The following is a 26702-nucleotide window of genomic DNA, read 5'->3' as shown; positions in this document are numbered from 1 at the left end:
GTGTTTACAGTGCCACAATTTTCGGTTCACTAAAGATCCAGTGTTGGGCAGGGTTAGATCACTCCCAGTCTGCTACTGCTTTGGGCTTGCTGGCTTGATAGAACTATAAAATATTTGGAACAGCTAGTTTAGTGAGTCTTAACAAAGTATGTGCACTCACTCTTGGTCTTCTCTTATTCCATATAAATTCTAACAACATCATCTATATTCCTGCTAAGGTTTTATCTGAGATAATTACAGGAAGATTTTGAAACAAGAGAGATATCTTTGGCAAAATGTTCATTATGACTGTGGCTATTCTTCCCAACCAAGAAATTGCATACTCCCCCTGGCACTCTAGATCTTTTGACACTTGCTGAAATAATGGTTTGGCAATTAAATAATACAGCTTTTCTAGTTTGTTTGAGATTGGAATTCCTAGGTATGCTGTAGGATTTGTTGCCCATTTGTACCAAAATGTTTTCTGAAGGAATGACTTCTCAAAGGCTGGCAAATATATAGCTAGCATTTTGGATTTGGCTTAATTTACTTTAAATACAGATGCTTTCCCAAAGCCATGGATATTTTCAGATACTAATTTTAGGGAAATATTTGGTTTAGATAAAAAGAGTATTACATCAACTGCATATAAAGCTATTTTCTGATGTGTTCCTGCAAGTCTTATTGCTGTTTTGGATTAATTGTTCCTCATCTTCTGTGCAAAAAGCTCCAGGTCCAGTGCAAAAAGTAAAGGAGCCAATGGACATCCCTACCTAGTCCCTCTATGTAATTCAAACAGGGGAGATGTAACCCCATTAAATGGCACAGCTGCTTTTGGACTGGTATAGAGAGCAGTTGTCCATTTAAGGAACTGGGGGACAGGACCTGAAACAGAAAGTTCCACTCTATTCTATCAAAAGCTTTCTGTGCATCAAGTGATTAAAAAAAGAAATTGATCATTTTTTTAATATGGAATTATGGATGATTTCAAGTACTCTCCAAATGTTGGCTGACATTTGTCTAGTCTTAATGAATGCAGTTTGATCTGAGTTTATATAAACTGAGTATATGGACTTCAATCCATACTAGTATTTTTGTTAAAATTTTTGTCATGAGTCTGCAGTGACATGGGTCTATAAGAGCTGCAATGGTAAGATCTTTTCCCGCTTTAGGGAGAACAGACACAGTAGCTGGAAAGTCATCGGGTCCTGGAGTTTTGCTACTTTTCATATTTGCTATTGCCTCTAGGATTTCTTCTTCTGTTATTTCTTTATCTAATGTTTCTTTTTCAGTTTTGCTTATATTTGACAAGCCTGCTACTGCCAGATATTTTTGAATAATTTCATAGCTTGGAGTAGCTGAGGTATAGTGGTTTTTATAATAAGGACTAAGGAGCAAAACTGTATAACTATCCTTTGCTGATTGTTTTTAATTGGTGGAATAGTACATTGCTCTTGAATCTCTTTAAACTTTTCAGCCACCATCTTATCACACTGATTTCCTTTTTCATAAAATATCTGCTTTGAATATCTAAGGGCCTTTTCAGTGGCATATGTCAATGGTTCTCAACCAGGGGTACACAGAGGTCTTCCGGAGGTACATCAAGTCATCTAGATCAGTGGTTCTCAAACTGGGGCCGCCGCTTGTTCAGGGAAAGTGGCACGGGCCGAGAGACGTGCTAGCCGCCCTTCCTGCAGCTCTCATTGGCCGCCGCTTCCTGCAGCCCCCATTGGCCTGGAGCAGCGAACCGCGGCCAGTGGGAGCCGCGATCGGCCGAACCTGCGGACGCGGCAGGTAAACAAACCGGCTCGGCCCGCCAGGGGCTTTCCCAGAACAAGCGGCGGCCCTAGTTTGAGAACCACTGATCTAGATATTTGTGTAGTTTTACAATAGGCTACATAAAAAGCACTAGTGAAGTCCAATTATGAAACTAAAATTTCATACAGACAAAATGAGAAAGTAAGCAGTTTTTCAGTAACAGCGTGCTGTGACACTTTTGTGTTTTTATGTCTGATTTTGTAAGCAAGTAGTTTTTAAGTGAGGTGAAACTTGGGGTATGCAAGACAAATCAGACTTTGGAATGGAGAACAGTAGTCTGGAAGGGTTGAGAACCACTGGGATATGTCATCAATATATTCAGTTTTCCCCTAATATTAGTTAATTGTTGATATACTTTTTTTGAACCTGTGTTTTTATGAATGTCTTGTAACCTTTTAATCTCCTGTTGTAGTTCTATTTTGTCTTCTTTAGCTCTCTCTTTTTTCAACTGAGAGCCTCTACTTATCAGCTGTCCCCTCAATACCACTTTACCTGCCTCTTTGTTTATTGGCTGTATCATTTATTTGAAAGTACTGAAGAATGTCCTCTTTATGAGTCGACAATGTGACGTGGCGGTAAAAAAAGCCAATGCGGTCTTGGGATGCATTAGGCGAGGGATATCTAGTAGGGATAAGGAGGTCCTGCTTCCGTTGTATAAGGCGCTGGTGAGACCTCATTTGGAGTACTGTGTGCAGTTCTGGTCTCCAATGTTTAAAAAAGATGAACTCAAACTGGAACGGGTGCAGAGAAGGGCGACTAGGATGATCAGAGGAATGGAAAACCTGTCGTATGAAAGGAGACTAGAGGAGCTTGGGTTGTTTAGTCTGACAAAGCGAAGGCTGAGGGGGGATATGATTGCTATCTTTAAATACATCAGAGGGATAAATACAAGGGAGGGAGAGGAACTATTCCAGCTTAGTACTAATGTGGACACGAGAACGAATGGATATAAACTGGCCGTGGGGAAGTTCAGGCTTGAAATTAGACGAAGGTTTCTGACCGTCAGAGGGGTGAAATATTGGAACGGCCTTCCGAGGGAAACGGTGGGGGCGACGGACCTGTCTGGTTTTAAGATTAAGTTAGATAAGTTTATGGAGGGAATGGTTTAATGGTAAAACATAGTAGCCAAGGAAAACCAAGCAATGGTACGTAAATAGTATAATCGCCAACAGGGGTCAGACTAGAGACTCTTGCCTACATGCTCGGGGTCTTACTGATCGCCATATTTGGGGTCGGGAAGGAATTTTCCTCCAGGGTAAATTGGCTGAGCCTCTGGAGGTTTTTCGCCTTCCTCCGCAGCATGGGGCAGGGATCGCTAGCAGGAGGGTCTCTGCCGATTGAAGTCACTAAAACACAGGATTGGGGACTTCAACGGCAGAGTCCAGGGAAGGGTTTTGTGGCCTGCAGCATGCAGGGGGTCAGACCAGATGATCATGATGGTCCCTTCTGACCTTAAAGTCTATGAGTCTATGAGTAATTGCTTTATCTTGAACAAGCAACCAGTTCATTTTCCAAACAAGTGATCTCTGGGACCCATCTCAGCTATCAAATATTACTATCAAAGGTGAATGATCTGACCATATGATTGTGCCAATTTCTGCTGATCTTGTCTGCTTCATTGAGGATTTAGAGATTACCATTAGATCTGTTGTATTATATTAACTGATGAGGGTGTGAATAAAATGTGTAATCCGATTCCCCTGGGTGCATTTCTGTCCAGCAATCTGAGAAAGTGAGTTGTTGGCACAGAGAAGTCAATACTGTACCTGCTTCCCTGTCCACCTTGGTTTTTTTATTCTGATCTGTCCCAGTAATGACTTAGTGTATTACTAAAGTCTTCTCCAAGTATAATTGACCTTTCCTCAAAGCTTTGCTGTATTTTAAAGAAGTCCTTAAAAAAGTTTTTTGCTTTTGGTTGGAAGATTCATTGAGCCCATTGTTATTATAATCCAGCAATTGTGCGCTTCAGTAAAATAAACCATTCCTCCTTATCCTTAAATTGATCTTTAATCTGAAAAGGTATGTGTTAAGCAAATATTATGACCACTCCTCTTTTCTTTTCTTTGGCTGAAGCAAAAAATGTCTTTTGAAACCAATTACCTTTCATGTCCATAATTTGCCCCTCCTGAAAATGAGTTTCTTGAAATAAATAATCTGAGAGTGAGGGTTTTAAAGTTCTGTCACAGCTTTGTTCATTGTAATGACATTATTGAGTCCTTTGATGTTCAAATATATTACTTTAAAAGGAAAAGCCATTCAGAATAACTATTTAGCTTATTGAAAAACTTGAAATTATTGTGATTCTTTAGCTGTTTGATGGCATGAACACTTGAGTGGCCAATGTCTCTCTTGTTTCTAATTGTGTTATATTCACAATTGTGTGCCTGAATATGGCTTGGTTTCTGTTTGTGAACTTCCCTACGTATTTCTTGTAATAATTCCTCCTCTGCCTAACCAGTTCCGTCCCCTCTTCTGCATTCCCCTTAGTTTAAATAAAAAAACTAAAACACCAACATAACATATAAACCAGATATAACAGTATAAGAATTGCCATACTGGGTCAGAGCAATGGTCCATCTAACCCAATATCCTGTCTCCAACAGTGGGCAGAACAAGCGCTTCCGGGGAGTATACAGAACAGGACAATTGGAGTGATCCATCCCTGTCTTCACCTCCTGGCTTCTGGCAGTCAGAGGTTTAAGATCGCATCCCTGACCATCTTGGCTAATAGCCGCTGACGGACCTATCCTCTGTGAATTTATCTAGTTCTTTTTTGAACCCAGTTATACTTTTGGCCACAACAACATCCCATGGCAACGAGTTCCACAGGTTGACTGCGCATTTTGTGAAAAAGTAGTTTGTCTTGTTTGTATTAAATATGTTGCATATTTATTTCATTGGGTGACCCTTGGTTTTTGTAGTGTGGGAAAGGGTAAATAACACTTCTCTAGTCACTTTTTCCACGCCATTCATGATTGTAAAGACTTTTATTATTATTTCTCCTTAGTCATCCCTTTTCTAAGCTTCACAGCCCTAATCTTTTTAGTCTCTCATCATATGGAAGCCATTCCATACCCTTCATCATCTTTGTTGACTTTCTCTAAACCTCTTCCAGTTTCACTATCCTTTTTGAGGTGCGGTGACGAGAACTGAACACAGTATTCAATGTTTGTATGCACACCATGGATTTATATAGTGGCATTATATTTTCTTTCTTATTTTCTGTCCCTTTCCTAACAGCTCGTACCATTTTAATTTCATTGTGCTGAATGCAGCATGTATGTTTACTTGCCTTGTGGGCAGTTGGCATACGTGAGAATTTGGTGTAAGCAACACATGGCCATCAGAGACCGAGTATAGGCTCTTGATACCAGAGTGGCTGAACTGGAGGAGCTAAGGAATACATACAAAGATACATAGAGGAAACTTTGAGGGACCCACCCCCAGTCTGACAGCCACTGTGCTTTTGAAGAGGATGAAAGTCTCGGGTTAAGGAGAACATGAATCTGGAGTGAAGGGAAATGATTGCATAGTTGGAACCCTCTGTTCTGATGATGGCACGGTATCCTCTTGCACTGAGGATACCCCTCCAGGGAAGGGGACCCCAGTTTTTAGGAAAAGACAGGTACTAGTAATGGGGGATTTGGTTATTAGAAATATAGATAGCTGGGTTTGCGTTGACCGGGAGAACTGCATGGTGACTTGCCTTCTCGGTGCAAAGGTTGCGGATCTCTCAAGACATCTAGACAGACTTATGTGCAGTGCTGGGGAGAAGCCAGTGGTCATGGTACATCTACGTATCAATGACATAGGGAAATATAGGAGAGAGGTCCTGAATGGCAAATTTAGGCTGCTAAGTAAGACAGTAAAGTCCATGACCTTCATGGTAGCATTCTCTGAAATGCTTCAAGTTACACGCACAGGGCCCTGTTAGACAAGTGGAACATCAGGGCCTCGATGCATGGATGAGATGATGATGTTGGGAGGAGGGATTTAGGTTTATCAGGAACCTTTTGGAAAAGGAGGAGCCTATATAGGAAGGATGGGCTCCACCTAAACCAAAACGGATGCAGATTGCTGGCATGTAAAATTAAAAAGGTTATTGAGGAGTTTTTAAACTAAGGGCTGGGGGAAAGCTGACAAGTGCAAAGAAGCATCCCAGTTCAGACAGAGACATCCCTTATGGAAGGATTTATTAAAGGGGATTCTCTATATTCCAGTAAAGAGGAGAGGACAGAAGTTGATCAAGTACAGACTGAAGAGAAATTGTCAAATGAAAAAGAATCCCATTCAATTACATCACATGGAAGCAGACAACCAAATACTGACAAATTATTATAAGTGTTTGTATACAAATGCTAGAAGTCTAAATGCTATGATGGATTAACTTGAGTGCTTGATATTAAATGAGGATATTGATATAATAGGCATCAGAGAAACTTGGTTGAATGATAATCAATGGGACATGGTAACACCAGGGTACAAAATATATAGGAATGACAAAATAGATTGCACTGATGGGGGAGTGGCACTGTATGTGAAAGAAAGCATAGAGTGAAATGTGGTAAAAATCTTAAATGAATCAGACTCTATGGATAGAAATTCCATGTTTCAATAATAAGAGTATAGCAGCAGGCATATACTCCCTCTACCTGACTAGGATGGTGACAGTAAATGTGAAATGCTCAGGGAGATTAGAGAGGTTACAAAAACAGAAAACCCAGTAATAATGGGGATTTCAACTATCCCCTTATTGACCGGGTCATCTCAGGACAGGATGCAGAGATGAAATTTCTAGACACCATTAATGACTGCTTCTTGGAGCAGCCAGTCTTGGAACCCACAAGGGGAGAGGCAATTCTTGATTTAATCCTAAGTGGAGCGCTGGATGTGTTTACAAATGGTGAATACAGCTGAACCGCTTGGTAATAGCAACCATAATGTAATTAAATTGGTGCTTTCCCTCCTCAAGAATGTTCAAAGAAACCCACCCCAGTAGCATTTAACTTCAAAAAGGGGAATTAGACAAAAATGAGGAAGCTAGTTAAATGGAAATTAAAAAGAACAGTCACAAGGGTGAAAAGTCTGCAAGTGCATGGAAACGATTTTAAAAACACAATAATAGAGGCTCAAACTAAATGTATACCACAAATTAAAAAAAAACAAAACATTAAGAGCACCCAAAAAATGCCACCATGGCCAAACATCAGAATAAAAGAGGAGGTTAGAGGCAAAAATGCATCCTTTAAAAATTGGAAGTCAAATCCTGCAGGGGAAAATAGAAAGGAGCATAAACTCTGGCAAGTCAAGTGTAAAAGTATGATTAGGCAGGCCAAAAAAGAATTTGAAGAGCAATTAGCAAAATATACAAAAGCTAACAGTAATTTTTTTAAAAAGTGCATGAAAAGGAGGAAGCCTGCCAAACAATCAGTGGGGATGCTGGATGATCAAGGTGCTAAAGGAGCACTCAAGAAAGACAAGGGTATTTCACAGAAACTAAATGAATTCCTTGCATTGGTCTTCACTGCAGAGGATGTGAGGGAGTTTCCCCACATGCAAACCATTCTTTTTAGGTGACAGATCTGAGGAACTATCCCAGATTGAGGTGTCAGTAGCGGAAGTTTTGGAACAAACTGATAAATTAAACAGTAATAAGTCACCAGGACAAGATGGTATTAACCCAAGATTTCTGAAGGAACTCAAATATAAAATTGCAGAATTTACCAACTGTGGTATGTAACCTATCGCTTAAATCAGCCTCTGTACCTGATGACTGGTAATTAGCTAATGTAACCCCAATTTTTTTAAAAGGCTCCAAAGGTGATCCTGGCAATTACAGACCAGTAGGCCTAACTTCAATACCAGGCAAACTGGTTGAAACTACAATAAAGGGAAATCATGCCTCACCAGTCTATTACAATTCTTTGAGGGGATCAACAAACATGGATAAGGGTGAACCAGTTGATATAATATCCTTTGACTTTCAGAAAGCCTTTGTTAAGGTCCCTCATCAAAGGCTCTTAAGCAAACTAAGCAATCATGGGATAAGAAGGAGGGTCGTCTCATGGATCAGTAACTACATAAAAGATAGGAAGCAAAGGTTTGGAATAAATGGTCAATTCTCACAGTGGAGAATGGTAAATAGCAGAGTCCCCCAAAGATATATGTAATGGGTCCTGTGCTGTGGTAGAACTGGGATGTAGTTGGTCAGTTCTAGTGGGAAGAGCAGGCCTATAGGTTGGGGAATGAAGCCAAGGACCAACACCAGAGTCAACTGCCAATTACCAGAGCCAGGGGTCAAGCCAGAGTCAGAACCAGGACTGAAGCTGAGGATCAGAGCCGAGGTCAGATGCCAAATGCCAGAGCCAAGGGTTAAGCTGGAGTCAGGGTCAGAAGCTGGGGTCGGAGCCAGGAGCGGTCACTGAAGATTGGAGGTGAGGTGTAAGGGCAGAAGCAGAGACAAGGATCAAACACGGTGGGAACAGGAATGAAAGCGGGGGGAAGACAGGAGCAGAGCAGGAACAGGGTCAGGTGTAGGAGGCAGGCACAAGCAGGGTCCAATGCAGCCATAACAGGAAACCACCTTGTTGCTCAGACAAACTTCCTATTCCTCCTCCTGGCTTAAATAGTGTAGTTGGGCCAATGGGTGGAGCTGGGTGATCCTCCAGTCAGAGCACCCATGGGTGGTGCCTGGGCTGGGGCTATAGCCCTACTAGCTTTTTAGCCCACTCAGTTTCAGGAGCCATTAGGTAGAGGCCAGGATGTGGCAGCTCTTTGGGAACTGCCAGGCCTGGGTTCAAGACCCAGGACATCGCATGCTGTTTAACATATTCATAAATTATTTTAAAAAGGCGGTAAACAGTTGAGGTGGCAAAGTTTGCTGATGATACAAATTTACTGAAGATAGTTAAATCCAAAGCTGACTGTGAAGAGTTACAAAAGGATCTCACAAAACTGGATGCCTGAGGAACAAAATGGCAGATGAAATTCAGTGTTGATAAGTGTAAAGTAATGCAATTTGGAAAAAATAATCCCAACTATACATACAAAACAATGGGATTTAAATTAGCTGTTACCACTCGAGAGAGATCTTGGAGTCATTGTGGATAGTTCTCTGAAAACATCTACTCAATGTGCAGCACCAGTCAAAAAACAAACAATGTTAGGGAACTAATAGGAAAGGGATAGCTAATGAGACAGAAAACATCATAATGCTACTATATAAATCCATGGTACACCCACACCTTGAATACTGCATACAGTTCTGGTCACGCTAGCCCTGAAAAGATACATTAGAATTGGAAAAGGTACAGAGAAGGGCAACAAAAATGATTAGGAGTATGGGATAGCTTCATATGAGGAGAGAGTAAAAAGAGTGGGACTGTTCAACGTAGAAAAGAGATAATTAAGGAGGGATATGATAGAGATTATAAAATCATGAATGGTGTGGAGAAAGTGAATACGGAAGTGTTTTTACCCTTTCACGTTATATAAGAATCAGGAGTCACGCAATGAAATTTAATAGGCAGCAGGTTTTAAATGAACATAAGGAAGTACTTCTTCACATAACGCAGTCAGCCTGCATGAAGCTGGGCCTGGACGACAGGTGATGGATCACTCATTAATTGCCCTGTTCTGTTAATTTCTTCTGAAAAAGCTGGCACTGGCCACTGTTGGAAGACAGGATAATGGGCCATTGGTCTGTCTCAGCATGGCCATTCTTATGTAACATTCTGTTAGCCTTTTTGACCTCTGCTGTGCATTGAGTTGAAGTTTTCAGAGAATTATCCACAGTGACTCCAAGATTGTTCTTGTGTGGTAACAGTTAATTTAGAACCCATCATTAGATATGTGTAGTTGGGTCTGTTTTTTCCAATGTGCATCACTTTGCGCTCCTCTATGTTGAATTTCATCTGCCATTTTGTTCCCCAGTCATGTAGTTTCTTGAGGTTCCCCTGTAACTCTTTGCAGTCACCTTTGGACTTGACTAACTTGAGTAATTTTGCATTATCTGCATACTTTGCCACTTCACTGTTCATTTCCTTTTCCTGATCATTAATGAACATTTTGAACAGCACATGTCCCAGAATGGAGTCTTGGGGGACTCTGTTGTTTACTTCTCTCCATTGGGCAAATTGGCCGTTTATTCCTACCCTTTGTTTCCTATCTTTTAACCAGTTACTGATCCATGAGAGGACCTTCTGTGTTAGCACATGACTGCTTAGTTTCCTTAAGAGCCTTTGGTCCCCAAATGACAAATATGATTTCCTGAACTCCAACCCCCCATACTCTTCCTGTGAACACTTTGACTGCTTCTCTTGTAATCCAGAGGTGGTACATTGTACCATCTGATCACTTGAGTTACATGGGTAGGATTTACACACAATCTCTAATGGTTCCTCCCCATCCTTTATAATATTAACATAGTTACTGTTCAGCTGTTAATTCTTGGTGACCCACAAGAAGTCCCTTCTGATTAATCTTTAGGTTACTCCTCAGGTATCAGAGTTCTCTTTTTCCGCTTCAATTCTGCCATTGCTAGTGCAGTCTCTAGTGTCGTTTGTTTTTTCTTTTCCTTCACTGTCTGCCAAGACTTTTTCAGAATCTTATTCTTGGTTACTACCTCTGGAGTAATATCCTCTGGCATGGCTGAGGTTTGGATTTCTGACAGGAGTGTATTTTTTCCTCAGTTTAAGTCTCGTACTACATAATACTGATTTTGGAAGCCGAATTAGAGTTTAAATGGCAATCCCCATCTGGAGCAAATATCTGCTTCCCTGAGGGCTGCTGTAATTTCCCCCAACTCTCTCCTCTTTTTTAAGGTTAGGGCAGAGAGTTCATGGAAAAATTACGGCTTGTGGCCTTTGAGTATGAGCTCTGAATGTTCTCTGGCTTTTTTCATAGTGATATTTTTTTGCCGATAATCATGGAATTTCAGAATGAGATCTCTGGGTCCATCACAATGCCCAGGCAGAGGAACAGCGCCCTGTGTGCTCTCTCCACATTTACCTCTCCCAGAGAGCTCAGATTTAACAACTCCACAACTGAAGTTTTTCCTCCTTCAGCATTTTTAGGCAGCCTCTTAATTCTGAAATTGTTCTGTCTTGCTCTGTTTTCTATATCATCCAATTTAAGCTTCATCTCTCACTCTCTAGTCCAGGGGTGGGCAAACTTTTTGGCCTGAGGGCCACATCAGGGAATAGAACTTGTATGGCAGGCTCACAAAATTGGGGTTGGGGTGCAGGAGGGAGTGAGGGCTCTGGTTGGGGGTGTGGGCTCTGGGGTGGGGCGGGGATGAGGAGTTTGGGGTGTAGGAGGGTGCTGTGGGCTGGGAACAAGGGGTTCAGAGTGTGGGAGGGGGATCAAGTCTGGGGCAGGGGTGGGGGAAGGGGTTCAGGTTCCAGCTGGGGGTGCAGGCTCCTGGGTGGGCCTGGGGATGAGAGGTTTGGGGTGCAGGAGGGTGCTCCGCAGGGCCGGTGCAACCACTAGGCAAACTAGGCGGCTGCCTAGGGCGCCAAGATTTGGGGGTGCCAAAAAGCGGTGCCCCAAATTTTTTTTTTTTACATTCCCTGCACAGAGGTGGTCCATGGCCGGGCCAGGGCAGGGTTTGCCTTGAGGGGCTCGGAGGACGCTGTGCAGGGAGCGGGTTCCACTTGCAGCTCCAGTGGGGCGGCCAGGGGCGCAGGGGGATCCCGGGGGTGAATCTGGGTGCTCCCAGCTGTTACCTGCTTTCTGCTGTTTCCCAGGCTGCAGCTGGTAGGAGCTGGGCCCCACATGTGCCACGGTGCCGCCTGCGGGCCAAGTCAGCGCCCGCGGAGCTTGGTTGTAGGTGCCGGCTGGCCCCGCACCTCAAGACCCAGCACTGGCTGGCGGCTGCAGTCACCATGGACACCGCGGGGCCCAACACGCCGGCCGCGCCCCCTCCAGAGCCTGCCCGCCCTCGGGCACCCGCCCCGCAGGCAACGCTCCCCTCTTCCCCCAGACCCTTCCCCCTGTAACCCACCCCGCAGCGCTCCTCTCTCCCCTCAGACCCTGCCCTCGGACACCTGCCCCGCAGCACTCCCCTCTCCACCCATAGAGCCTCCCCTTCCCCCTGCAACCCGCCCCGCAGCGCTCCTCTCTCCCCTCAGACCCTGCCCTCGGACACCTGCCCCGCAGCACTCCCCTCTCCACCCATAGAGCCTCCCCTTCCCCCTGCAACCCGCCCCGCAGCGCTCCCCTCTCCACCCATAGAGCCTCTTCTTCCCCCTGCAACCTGCCCCGCAGCGCTCCCTTCTCCACCCACAGAACCTGCCCCTTAGCACCTACCTCTGTGGGCATCCTCTGCAACCGCAGGCCCTGCTGCCTCCCTCCGCTGTGCCCCACATCACTGCCCACCCGCGCCCCCCCTGCCAGCCCCGAGCCGCCTCCTCCCCAAGCCCCCAAGATCCGTGCTCTGATCCCCAAAACAGCCCTTTCCAGATCCATGGGGGGGACGGGACAGGAGGGACTCTAGCCACGTGCAAGAGACCCAAGGCCATTTATTTTCATTAACTATGTAGACTAAATAATGAAATTAATACATTTTCAAGCTGAATGTGTATTAATTCTAATGAACAGTGCCACATTATGCAGTATTCATTTTTGAAAGTTTATAATAAACGATGCTCTGGGGGGATGGTAGGGGGAAGGAGGGCTCAAGGTGGAAGTTTTGCCTAGGGTGCAAAATATCCTTGCACCAGCCCTGGTGCTCCGGGTTGTGATCAAGGGGTTTGGAGAGCAGGAAGGGGATCAGGGCTGGGGCAGGGGGTTAGAGCGTGGGGAGAGGCTCGGGGGCGCTGGCTCCAAGTGGTGCTTACCTCAAGCGGCTCCTGGAAGCAGTGGCATGTCCCTTCTCCGGCTCCTATGTGGAGGCGCGGCCAGGCAGCTCTGCATGCCGCCCCGTCCGCAGGCACCACCCCTGCAGCTCCCATTGGAGTGCTTAGGAGCCGGAGCGGGGCCATGCCGTGGCTCATGCCGCTGCTTCCAGGAGCTAGGTGGTGTGGCCCCCAACGCTGCGCCCCAGCCGGAGCGAGGCCGAGTCGTGTGGTGTGGCCCCTGACCCAGTGCCCCAGCGGGAGCTCTTGGGCTGGCTTAAAATGGCTCGCAGGCTGGATCCAGCCCGCGTGCTGTAGTTTGCCTACCCCTGCTCTAGTCCATCAGTGCCAAGTGGCTCTGCAACTCTGTCACTCTCTCACATGCTTCTCTGATGCTAGTCTCTAGCACAGAGATGCACTCTTCCAAGTCAGTAACTTCCTTTTTTACTTCTAGAAGCTGGGTCATCAGATCAGTTGTCATGAGCTTAAACTCAGAGATCAATTCTAAAATGTCTGCTTTGGTGGCCATTTGGTTTTTTCCAGCCATGGTATTTCTGCCTAATTTGGCTGTTGTGTGTTCACTTAGAGCCTGAGAGGGCTCTCCAGATTGTGAACCACAAACACTCTTCTTAGTAAGGGATCTTTTTCAGATTTTTTTTTTTTTTTTTAAGAATCCATTCTCTGCAGCTCTGATTTTGGGGGTAGAGGGGAGTTTAGTATGTTTAGGGGTCAATGGAGGCAGATTACTTTGCCTCAGAGCTCAGGCAGCCATGTTATTGCAGTCCCCTGCTGGTCTTCATAATACATTTGACTTTAATTATGTGATCACAGTATGCAATCTGGGCAGCATGCAGTGTTGGTCTTCCTCACCCCTCCAATCCCCGTCCTCATTCCCAGAAATGGTTAAAACATTTTTGCTCAATTTAAGAAAAAAAAATCCCCTTGAGCAGCCCTAAAGAAATAAATTTGGGAATGTTACAAGGAGCTGAGAAAGAGTCCTTAGAATGGAAATGCATGGGCAGCCTTATTTTAAACATAGGCAGGCATTTCAACTGCATTATCATGTTTGGCCCACTGATTCTCATGATGCCATTGCCCATACAAGGTCATGTACTGGAAATTAGATCTGGTGTCTTATGTTTGGTACAGTATTAGTTAAGGTTACATATTCTCTCTAGTAACGATATTGACTCTTGTATTTGTTTTTATTGCAGGTGTCTCTCTTACCAGTTGGCAGAAACAGATTATTCCAGTTTGCTGTGGATTCCTCATTGTTATGTTGCAGCCAATTAGTATCTGCCTTTTTCAGCACAGAGCATCTCTCTCTAACACCCCAGGCCTGAAGAAGGAGAAAAAAATACAAGGAAAAAAATAGTTGTTTTGTCATTTCTTTAGTCTGGGAGCTGGTGTGTGTTCTATAATGTCTCTTACTGAACCTCCCTGGACTATGAGAAGGGAAGTAATGGATGCTGTTTTTGTGGTCAGCAAAGTAATCTCTGCTTGGAGTACAATTTTAAGCAATATTATATAATCAAATCACCCTAAGTCAAACCTTATATGTGCTGCAGTTGCAGTTGCAACTTTACTGCAGATACTGCCCCAGACCTCGCCAGGATTATAGACTTTACAGTTCAGAGTTTTCCCTGTAATTAAAAATTATTTTCTTAATCAATGGGATGAGACTGAAATAGGAATGTTTTCATTAAACCCAGCCTGGGTTCGAAGAGGCGGTTGGACCTTCTGAGTTTGTGGTGAATTTCAGAGCCTCGATACAAAGGGGAATTCATGCTATGGCAGCAACCTATCAGCTTGTAGTCACTACTGTGAACTGTTACAGCAGTGTCGTGATAGACTGTCACTTTCAGCACACTGTGCATTACTGTACTGGGACCTGTCAGGTGTTCAAGCAAGGAGTTGCATGCATAGTGGCCCACCACAGTATTTGTGCAGAGCTACTTCGAGTCCCTGCATCTAATGTCAGAGGTGCAGATCTAGACCAGAGACTTTCGACTCCTGAAAATGGGCTAACTTTGGCTGGGAATGAAGACTATCAGCAGATCCTCCCAAGTAATCCAAGGCTCAAAAAGGGATCTTCAGTGCAAACCACCTGCAGTCTAAAAGATATCACCGGGGAAGCTATAAATCTTGCCAGTGGTAAAATAAAGGAATTCTCCTTTGAAAGGCTCAAAACCTCTTCCAGCCATGTGACCTACAGAAAGGGAAGGAAAGTGAGGTCAGAATCGTTCAACCGACGGTCATTTGATTTTGATCTGATTTATGGACACTTCAACAATGATGAGAACTGCCCTCCCTTTGGCTTGCTGCAGACTCCCTCAGCTGGGGAGAAATGGCAGGAGAGCTGCAATTCCTCAGAGGGAAATGTGAATACTGCCACTTCCCTCTCCACCCAGGCCTTCTCCGAAGAGAGCTTTATCACCCAGATTTTGGAAAAGCACAAGCTGGACAGCTCTTCTGGTGGAGATATTAAAGTGTGTTTGGACATTCTGCTCAAATGCTCTGAGGACCTGAAAAAATGTACAGATATCATCAAGCACTGCATCAAAAAGAAATCTTCAGGTGATATCAGTGGGGGAAATGATAATGACCCCTTGGCCAGCTCTGAGATGATCTATAGGAATTTGATGACTAGGTTTTCTTCCTACCTGAAAAAGCTCCCCATTGAACTAAAGCAGCCCAGTTACGTGGAACTCGGTGATTTGGCAGAATTGGTTACTAGTTTGCATGGGTTGCAACAGGCTCCCTTTTCCCCAATATTTGGCAATGAGCAACCTCCTAGGTATGAGGATATTGTGCATTTGCCATCTGCCATAACAAGACCCTCTCTTACTGTAGAACTGCAAGATGGCCAGCATGAGAGTGGCACAACTAGCACCCCAAAACCTATCCAAACTAACACTGGGGGCTTTACCTCAGACTCCTTGCACAGCAGCACCCAGCAGAACAACTCAAGAACTGTGAAAAATGCTTGTACTGTACCTCAGTTACTAACTGTAAGCCCTTCCAATTGTGTGTCTTCCACAGAAACGCTATACATTGAAGAGGAGTCAGATGGGGAGATAGCACTAGGCAAGGGAAAGAGGGCAGAACATAAAGGTAGCTGGGAGAGTTTAGAGAGCAGCCAACAGAAAACTGGAAGCCCAGATCTTACTGTAGTCCTTAAAGAGGCACCTGCCAGAGTTCATGCTGAAGCTGTTGCCGAGACCTCTGAGAAAATCACCTTTATAGAACCAGTCTCAGATTCTCTTATGAATGATTCCAGGGCTAGCACCTCTTCAGGAGAACAAAGAGAATCAAGGAAAAACAACCAGGATGAGATAGATAAGCTGCTGTTGGACTTGGAGCACTTTTCACAGAAAATGGAGAGCGCGCTGAAGGAGCCCATCATGAAGGAGAATGATCCTGGATTTCTGAAGGGCTTTGGCCAAGAGGGTGGGAAGGTACTACCACTAGCTCTTGAAACCAAAAATAAAGTCTGTTTATTCCCTGACAAAAACTCTACTTCCCCTTTGTCAATGACCGTGGAAACTAATGGCCACAAAATGGAGGAAGACGACAAAGCCCTTCTACTGCGTATCCTGGAAAGTATCGAGGATTTTGCCCAAGAACTGGTGGAATGCCACATGGGCAAAGGAAATTTATCGAAAGAGAAGGAAATGATGCAAATTCTTCAGGAAACCTTGACCACTCCCTCACAGTCCTTCCCAGCTGTACAGAGAAGTTGTATGGGTGCTACTACCAAAGACACTGTCCCCACATTGATTCAGCAGCCCCCAGAGGTGATCAAGGTAAGACATCAAAGCCTATGGTTAGATAATGAGTGAAAGGGACACTGGAAACTATGAACAACATGTTGAATGAATGTGTGTACTAATGAGAAAGGACATATCTGATTTACTGAATACAATGTGGACACGGATTGAACAGTGGCTTTTAAAAAAAACCCAAATGTATCGCAGTTTTAATCTGAGATCATCTCTTCCTCATTGCAGAAGAGCCTTTCTCCTTGATGGTAGTTCTGGGGTTGGTTCTGCTTGCAGTGTCCTGTAAGTGGGCCATTTATACTTGGAGGGGAAAGGAAACTTGGTGGCTAAACAAATTACCCATGGAAACAAGAAATGAGCACCTACAAAACCTTGCCCTGGGCCTGGATGAGCCAGAGGAGCCTCCCTTACCAGTCCTGAGTGCTGGTGTGCCCCCTGCCTCAATGCAGAGCCCACAGGCTGGCCTTACCCTGCTTTTCTCCATTCCCCCGGAGCAGGAGAGCCAGCACCACCACCACCCCTGGAAAAGGGGGCAGAAGCTGGTGAGAAGCAGTTTCTTTTACTCTGTCTTCCAAGCACGAGGAGCCAGCATGGAGTCTGGCATTTTTGCAATGGGGCTTCGGGAGCAGGGAATCCAACACACTGGCAGCCAGTTTCACTGCAGGTGTGCTGTGAAGCCAAGGGTGGATCTGCCCAGGAGATGGTGATGGCTCGGAACCTGTTGGGAAGGAAGGAGGGGCCTCAGTTGCTTGAACAAGCTTTGTGGCCTCGCATTTGCATTAGGGGTTAAATTTTCAAAACTGCTCGGGGTCAGATTTCTAAGTGCTCAGGATACACAGGCAGGGCCAGACTTTCCAGAGCCCACCTCCCATTTAGGCACCTAAGTAAGGGCCAGTGCTCAGTACCCAGTAGTGCCAATGGGAGCTTATGGACAGCTTGCTTTTTTTTTAGAAGAGCTCTGCACCCAAATTGTCCCCCAAGGCTCTGTGCTTTTTTTCTTTTTTCTTTTTTTTTGAGCATGTAGCTACCTGCTGTGGTGCTGACAGGGGAGGGGAGCTCTTCTGACTCTGGCTGTGAGTGCCAAAATCTTTTTTAGACCTCAGACCCTCCGACTGTTTTTTAGTATTTCTTCAGGCAGCTCTGCTAATAGCAGGCTACAAACAGAATCTTGTCTGATATCACTAGCAAGGGAGAAAGACTCCTTCCTGCAAGAGAGGACCCAAACTCTCAGAAATAAATGTTGGTCTTACCTTCGTCTGACCCTTATTTATTTATTTACAAAGCAAGGCCAGTGGAAAGAGTCTAGTTGCTCTTCAATTATGAATTTCAAACAAAACCACGTTTGATCTTTATTGCTCCTTACTGATGTATAAAGATAGCAACAACTTTTTTTTTTTCATTTGAAGGAAAATTTTCTGGCGTTTTGTTTGTTTGTTTTGTTTTTTCCAGCCTGAGGAATGTGTGTCCTGGACGTCCCTCTTTTCATGGGGGACTGTGGCAGTCTTTGGAAAGCTGGAACATGGCTGTTGCCAGAGTCTAAAACCTGAGCCACTGCTCTCTCAGCTCCCAGTCAGGGTGAACATGCAACCTCCTCATTTGAGCCTGGGAGAGCTAAAGAATTCGTTTCACCCTTCAGGGATGTCACCTTTCTATTTTCCAAAGATTTCTGAAGTCCCTCAGGAAAAAAAGGGATGTCAGGACTTGGTATTACAGAAACAGAAAGCACAATGCTAAAACATGGATGCTGTTTTTGTACATCATGAAGAGAGCAGTAAACAACACAATTTTGTGGCTGTTGCTTTGCAGTTGTCCTGTCATAACATGGTGATATTTTAACTAACTATGGGGAGGCAGTAAATGTTGCAACCAGTTTCCATAATAAAGCTATATTTTAGCTCCTCCTCCTCCCCCACATGACTTTGGTTTGGAACATTTTGTTTAGCTGACAATTGCCAGGTTTCATCTGAAGACAAAGGAAACTGTTTCAGGAAAGCCCTTGTTGTACTAAGTGAGGCAACTGTAAAATGGGGATAACCATGTTTACTCACTTCTCTAAAGTGCTTTGAGATCTCCAGATGAAAAAGCACTAGGTAACTGCAAAGCTAGGAACCACATCTTTCAGATGGGATGACTGGCACAGCAAGGTTTAGTGAATTGGCTGGGAGGGACTGTGGCTATGGAGCCAAGCACTTTATTAGGTTTTGGCTATGGAGTCAAGCGCTTTTTACCCATAATCTGAGTTAAAACAGAGTGTGCCCCCATGCTGGTGGCCAGTTTAGCAACAGTATCTCCGGAACATATGTATCTTTTCAGATATCCATTGAACAAAGCTTGGACTGCATGGGAACCCTTATTAATTTGGTTAGCTCTACTCCCTCCTTTTATTGAATAATCTAGAAACCAATCCACCCCACTTAAGTAAGACTTTAAAAACTGCCTTCACTTACCTACACAAATTCAAAACTGAAAGATGTAAACAATGAACAAAAACCCGCAAGTGCTGAGAAATTCCAAGAACTCCAACCACTTTGTACCAGACCCTCGGCTGGTATGAACTAGTGTAGCTGCATTGAATTCTATGCTGGTTTATGCCAGTTGAAGAGATGGCCATTTGTTTAAGAAAACAGTTAAGGTTACAATATTTAAAAACAAGGAAATTAACAGTTAAGGGCTTCATCAATCTTACACTGTGTATGTAACAAACGCACATTATTCTTATTATAGGCAGGGCTGGTACCACTCAGTCTTATTAAGTTTGCCCAACACTTCCCATTATAAAACCCTGTTTTCAATTTGACTTATAACTTTGCCAAATGTTAACTGTTTTGGCTGAAATGTTCTGTGCGGGATGTCTGCCTTAGGCTGAATGTTTTTGGAAATTTTCAGTTAAAATGATTCAGCTGTTTCCGAGAATGAGGATAGAGACAAATGCATATTTTGCAATGTTAAAAAAATTCTGACATTTTTTTTGCAAAGCTCTTGTGCCCCATGCTCCGGAGTAGGCCCATGAAAGTTGTCAAGGGATGGCCTTTGTGTCAGGGATGTGCCTTTTGCTATCCCAGTGAAAATTCACCAAAATGTGGCTAAGTTATACAACTTTGAAAAATCTCAGTTTGCACATGCTCATTAGAGACTTGTTTGATTTTAGTAGTTAAATCTCCAAAAATTCCGTCCTCATTGAGCACAGCTTCTACATGTGATCAGAGTGTGTATGTGCCATCACCACAGAACAATTGAATATGCTCCAACCCCAGGCTACAGGGGCAAAGTAGGACTTTCTCTGTAATTGCTGCTCCAGGCCAGGATCGGTCCAGACACCAGAACTGGGTCTTAGAGCAGGGAGGCTGTTTCTCCTGTGCTCTCAATGACATCCCTGCTGGGCCCAGGTAGTGTGGAGGAGCAGCTGCCTGAATTGAATGGAGAGGGGACAGGAACCAGACCTGGGGAGGCTGAGTTGGAGGGTTCATGAAATAGATTGGGAAAAGGAGCCTGCGTGGAGGTGACTGAGATTGGAGGCTGGTGGGGGAGGGGGAGACACTGGACTGGAAATTCATGGGGATCCTGGAACAGAGAGCCAGAGAGGGAAATCAGGTGTGGATACAGGGAATACTGAAATTGGATGAGGACCTGTGAGGGAGACAGGACTAGCTAGGCAAGGTGACAGAGCCAATGAAGTGAGGGTAAGGAGATGGGGAGGGGGAAAGGAGATATCAGACAAGGAGCTGGAGTCGGGGAGGAGAACTGGGATTGTCTTGGTAAAGAGACTGGGACAGAGTGCCAGTGGCAGAGGGGGGGTGCACTGAGATTGGATAAGAAGCCTGGAGAGGGAGATTGAAACTGGGAGCCAGTGGAAATGGGGAATGTCAAGCCAGGGGTTGACTGGAGGATGGGGCAGGAGATAGAGACTGTGGTGTGAAGGATAGACTGGGAATGGCTGGGCGAGGAAATTGGGACTGGGATAAGAAACCCAAGGAGTAGAGAGTGGGATTGGCTTGGTGAGGAGAATAGGACTGGGATGAGGAGCTAGGAATGGGGAAGAGATCGGTCTGGGACAGGGAGAGGTTGTAAGTGATAGGGCAGAAGAGTCTCTGCCCACTAGAGAACGCTCCCCTCCAGAGCATGAAATCAAACCCAAGATCCCTGAGTCTCATTTTTCCTCTGCTGTTACAAATATCTGTGAAGCCCACTGGCAAAGTGTCCTTGGCCTCTCTAGTGCTGGTCCACATAGAAGGTAACAACCTACTATTGCTATCAGTTAGTCCATTAGTTCTGTGTGGGGGATCTAATGGTTGCAACTCTGCTGATGTCCCACGTGGGTGTTAATATGATGTCACATGATGGAATTTGTTTGTTCAGTTTGCTTTTTTTAAAATCTGAAAAATTGCAGAATGTTAAAAGATTATTAAGGTTGCAAAGTCAAGCACTCAACAATTAGGTTATACCAGATTTTTCTTCAAATGATGGTCACTATTGTATTCCACTGAGGATTATGCATTTGCACCAGGCTCCCAGAGTTGGAGAATTTGAAACTTCTGTTGGTCTGTTGTCCCACGCATGTGCCCTGCCTCATCTCATGCTCCCATCTGAGGTGAGAAAGGACAGGGCGGACTGACCACATCTCCAGTTCCTTCTCACCGCCACCTGGTCCAGGTCAGAACTTTCAGTGTCCTCATCTCTGATGCACTTCTAAAAAAGATAGTTGTACATAGTTTTATGAGTTTTATAGTAGATTTACCAGTTTTATTTTTATCTTAGTTCTGATAGTTAATAGTTTTAGTGCTTGTTTTTAGATAAACGTTGGGGTTTTCACCCCTCCTCCCCCATATCTATGCAGGTACCGGGCTATGTGGAGGACTCCAGGCTTCAAAGTCTGAGCCTCCTTCCCGCGATTCTTCTCAATTAGCAACAACCACCAATGCTGCCTCTTCTGCCTGGGGGAAGCTCACATTGCGGTCATGTCTAGTATTTGCCAGTCCTTCCCCAGCCGCATCCGAGAAGACCAGGCACTTCACCTCTGGAAGCATCTCATGGAGCTCGCCATGAGACCGCACTCGGACCCAGGCCAGGGAATTCCCCCGTTCATCAGCCTGATTCAGTGAAGAGCGCACCTCCCACTACCACATCTGACTCCAGTGCCAGCAGAACCATCTCCACAGACCCCAGAGGTGCCAGGGCTATGAACTGCCAAGCCTAGAGGTGCCGGGCTCAGCACTGGCACAAATTAAGCACCGGGACTAAGCCTTCCTCCAAATCGAAGAAGATGGATGCTCCTTCCACCTGCTTGGCCCAAGGGGATGGAGTATGTGCTAAGTCTGATAGGCATGAGAAAAAGACCCATAAGCAATGGGATCCAGTGGTTCCAGGCACTGATACAATGGTACCACCATCTCCGTCACCCCACAAAACACGGGACCCTCCTTTACCGGGAAGGACTCCAGCGCCGGTACCAATACTTGGGAGAGAGAGAGTGCCTCTCACATCGATCCAGAACAGTGGCTGAGCCTCAGGATGTATTTGCCTTCCAGATCCAGAGTCACCCCCTCCATAGGGTCCCTCCACTTCTAGAGAGATCATATCTCCACCAAGGGACATGCCTCTGATATGGGATCCCTCTCCCCCTACATAGATAAGCTACACTTTTCCACCAGCTCGGACGGTACTGCAATTGGAACTGGAATTCACCTTCTCCTCTTCCAATGAATCAGAACTGGAAGAGCCACCTTTTATCATACCATTCATAAACGCCATCACGGAGACCATCACATCCCTGGAAACATCAACCCCTCAGTCACCATGGAGCCATTGGTACCCCATTCTGTGGGGACTCCCACAACCTCCATCGGATCCAGCTTATTGGCCATATTGGGGACCCTGGACACAATATTACCCCTTGGAACCTGCCCAGGTGATGAGGAAACCATCACCTGCCTCCCCCTCGAGGGTACCAAGCAGATCCAGTGGTGGAGGGAGAACCTTTTAGCCTAGTCCCAGCAGTTCCACTAGAACTGGCAATATTCCCTTCCTCATCTCCAGATGAGGAGGTGACTACAGCATCCCCTCCCCCACCGGATGATTTCAGACAATTTCAGGAGCTGTTATGGAAAATTGCACGGGAACCCCAAATTTCTCCAGAAGAAATCCAAGACTGCCAGCACAAGCTGCTGGATATCTTCCACACCTTGGGGCCAGTGAGAATTGTGTTACCAATTAATGAAGCCATTCTGGAGCCTGCCAGGACAGTGTGGGACACCCCTGCTACATGCACAGCTATCCCCAAGGGAGCAGAAAAATGCTATTATGTTCCTGCCAAAGGTTTTGAGTTTCTTTTTTCCCATGCACTTCCAAATTCCCTAATCGTCCAGGCTGTGACAGTATTTTCATCATCTAGGCTGCAATTCAGGATTGTGAATTATCAGGCATACTAGCCAAATTCAAGGAATTTACGGATAGCCATCCACAGGACAATAGTACTAATTTCAGGCACTTATTGAAGAAGGGAAGTTTGTGGTAAGAACTGCCCTCCAATCTGCAGTAGGTGCAGCAGATACCTCCTCCAGGACCATGGCTACGGCCATAGTCACGCATAGGGAGTCTTGGTGCCATTCTTCTGGTTTTCCTAGGGAGATACAGAACACTATTGAAGACCTCCCTTTCGACAAATTGCATCTTTTTAACCAGAAGACACATTAATTGCTCCATACGCTAAAGGATTCTAGGGCCACTCTTCGCTCGTTGGGCATCTACACTCCTGCCCTGAAATGGACATTACAGTGCCAGTCATCCCCCAGATGCTACAGGTCTTATCAAGTATATTCACAGAGACCTTTTGAGCATCCAAGGAAATGTCAAAAGGCACAGAGGTCTCGCTGTCCAGCGCCCCCCTTGCAGGCTTCAACATCAAAGATACAGCCTTCAGCCATGAGGTATTCCTGATGCAAGCCTGAGAGCTGCCAACCACTATGCCTACCACCTCATGACTCCTACTCCCTTTGGGGATCATTTAGCACTCTTTTCCCACACTTGGGGTATGTCTACACTACGGGATTAATCCGAATTTATATAATTCGAATTTTGGAATCAGATTGTATAAAGTCGAATGTGTGTGGCCACACTAAGCACATTAATTCAGCGGTGTGCGTCCATGTACTGGGTCTAGCGTCGATTTCCGGAGCGTTGCACTGTGGGTAGCTATCCCATAGCGCCCGCAGTCTCCTCCGCCCATTGGAATTCTGGGTTGAGATCCCAATGCCTGATAGGGCCAAAAACATTGTCACGGGTGGTTCTGGGTACATCCTCCCCCCTCTCCAGGGAAGCAACAGCAGACAACCGTTTCACGCCTTTTTCCTGGGTGAACAGTGCAGACGCCATACCACAGCAAGCATGGAGCCCGCTCAGCTCAAGACAGCAGTCATGAACATTGTAAACATCTCGCGAGTTATCGTGCAATTTATGCTGAACCAGAACCTGCAAAATCAGGTGGCGAGGAGTAGACTACGGCAACACGGCGGCGAGAGTGATGAGGACATGGACATGGAATTCTATCAAAACGCGGGCCCTGGTGCTTTGGAGATCATGCTGTTAATGGGACAGGTTATAGCCGTGGAACGCCGATTCTGGGCCCGGGAAACAAGCACAGACTGGTGGGACCGCATAGTGTTGCAGGTGTGGGACGATTCCCAGTGGCTGCGAAACTTTCGCATGCGTAAGGGCACTTTCTTGAAACTTTGTGACTTGCTTTCCCCTGCCCTGAAGCACCAGAATACCAAGATGAGAGCAGCCCTCACAGTTGAGAAGCGAGTGGCGATAGCCCTGTGGAAGCTTGCAATGCCAGACAGCTACCGGTCAGTCAGGAATCAATTTGGAGTGGGCAAATCTACTGTGATGCAAGTAGCCAAAGCAATCACTGAGCTGCTGCTACAAAAGGTAGTGACTCTGGGAAATGTGCAGGTCATAGTGGATGGCTTTGCTGCAATGGGATTCCCAAACTGTGGTGGGGTGATAGATGGAACCCATATCCCTATCTTGGCACCAGAGCACCAGGGTACCCAGTACATAAACCGCAAGGGGTACTTTTCAGTGGTGCTGCAAGCACTTGTGGATCACAAGGGACGTTTCACCAACATCAATGTGGGCTGGCCGGGAAGGGTTCATGATGCTCGCGTCTTCAGGAACACTAATCTGTTTAAATGGCTGCAGCAAGGGACTTACTTCCCGGACCAGAAAATAACCGTTGGGGATGTTGAAATGCCTATAGTTATCCTTGGGGACCCAGCCTACCCCTTAATGCCATGGCTCATGAAGCCATACACAGGCAGCCTGGACAGGAGTCAGCAGCTGTTCAACTACAGGCTGAGCAAGTGCAGAATGGTGGTAGAATGTGCATTTGGCCATTTAAAAGGTCGCTGGCGCTCGTTACTGACTTGGTCAGACCTCAGCCAAACCAGTATCCCTATTGTTATTGCTGCTTGCTGTGTGCTCCACAATCTCTGTCAGAGTAAGGGGGAGACCTTTATGGCGGGATGGGAGGCTGAGGCAAATTGCCTGGCTGCTGATTATGCGCAGCCAGACACCAGGGCAATTAGAAGATCACACCAGGAAGCGCTGCGCATCAGAGAAGCTTTGAAAACCAGTTTCATGACTGGCCAGGCTACCGTGTGAAAGTTCTGTTTGTTGAAAACCCGCCCCTTGATTGACTCATTCCCTGTAAGCAAACTACCCTCCCCCCTTAAATCACAGCTTGCTTTCAAAGGAAATAAAGTCACTATCGTTTAAAAATCATGTATTCTTTATTAATTGATTATAAACATAGGGAGAGAACCGACAAGGTAACCTGGGTGAGGTTTGGGAGGAAGATAGGAGGGAAGTAAAAGGCCACTGAAAAAATTCAATATAATGACAGCCTTTTGGTTGGAGTGGGAGTGGGGTGGAGTGGGAGGGTGCATGGAGCCTCCCTCCCCCCCCCCCCGCGTTCTTTCACGTCTGGGTGAGGAGGCTATGGAACATGGTGAGGGGGGAGGGAGGTTATGCAGCGGCAGTCTGTTATCCTGCTGCCATTCCTGAAGCTCCACCAGATGCCGGAGCATGTCCGTTTGATCATGCAGCAGCCCCAGCATTGCAGCCTGCCACCTCTCATCTCGAGTGTCCCTCATGACCTCACGTTCACTGGCATCTTTCCTGTATTTAGATACTGTGTCCTTCCACTCATTCAAATGAGCTCTTTCATTGCGGGTGCATTCCATTATTTCCGAGAACATCTCGTCTCGCGTCCTCTTTCTCCGCCGCCTTATCTGAGATAGCCTTCGGGACGGAGGAGGGAGGCTTGAAAAATTTGCAGCTGCTGGAGGGAGGGATGAAAAAAAGGAGAGACGTTTTTAAAATGATACATTTTACAGAACAATGCTTATACTCTTTCATGGTGAACAACACTATTCACATTACATAGCACGTGTGATTTCAATTCAAAGTCACATTTTCCATCTTAATATTGAATGCCTGTGGCTTTGGTGTTAGAGATCACAGACGCAGGTCCGGGCAACAGAATTCAGCTTGCATGCGGCCATGGTAAGCCATTGTCTTTCGGCTTCTGCGCCCTCGTTTCCCACATACCAAGCAAAGCCCGTTGACTGCTGCGGTTTTCCTGTTAACCTTCAGCAGCAGAAAACAACTAACCCCCCCCCCAATCCAATTCTCTGGAATGATCGCTGTACCCCTCCCCCCACCGTGTGGCTGGTATCAGGGAAGATCCCTGCTAGCCAAACGTGAAAAGCTCAGGGCCAATTTCTCTCCTCCCCCCCCTTGGCTAACTGCAGGGAAGGATTTCTTTTCAGCCACAGGCAAACAGCCCAGTAGGAACGGCCACCTCTGTCCCCTTAATTAAAGTCCCATATTTCAACCAGGTTACCATGAGCGATATCACTCTCCTGAGGATTACACAGTGAGATAAAGAACGGATGTTGCTTGAATGCCAGCAAACACCAGGACCATACGCTGCCAGGCTTTGTCATGCAATGATACCAGATTACTTGCTACTAGCATGGTGTGGTCAAGTGTCCTACCATGGAGGACGGAATAAGGCTGCACTGCCCAGAAACCTTGTGACTAGGCTTTTGGAGTACCTCCAGGAGAGCTTCATGGAGATGTCCCTGGAGGATTTCCGGTCCATCCCCAGACATGTTAACAGACTTTTCCAGTAGCTGTACTGGCCACGAATGCATCCCAAGTCCTCAGGGCAAAGTAATCATTAAAAAACGCTTGCTTTTAAAACAAGTTTTATATTTTAAAAGGTAAA

At 45.6% G+C, this 26702-nt stretch overlaps 1 protein-coding gene across 6 annotated transcripts in view; it reads left to right on the top strand.

Moving 5' to 3' along the window:
• PPP2R3A (protein phosphatase 2 regulatory subunit B''alpha) overlaps positions 1 to 26702 on the top strand; it is a 169279-nt gene that overhangs the window by 36728 nt on the left and 105849 nt on the right. For all 6 annotated transcript variants that reach the window (XM_005308668.5, XM_005308667.4, XM_065557032.1 and 3 more), the window contains one exon: positions 13847 to 16438. In XM_005308668.5, coding sequence (XP_005308725.2) covers positions 14423 to 16438 — 2016 coding nt within the window. In that variant the 5' untranslated portion in view covers positions 13847 to 14422. The remainder of the gene's footprint in view (positions 1 to 13846; positions 16439 to 26702) is intronic.

Source organism: Chrysemys picta, chromosome 9 (genome assembly GCF_011386835.1).
Source record: "Chrysemys picta bellii isolate R12L10 chromosome 9, ASM1138683v2, whole genome shotgun sequence".
NCBI classification, from domain to species: Eukaryota; Metazoa; Chordata; order Testudines; family Emydidae; genus Chrysemys; species Chrysemys picta.
Note: the sequence above shows the minus strand (reverse complement) of the source record. Positions and strands in the feature narration are given on the sequence as shown.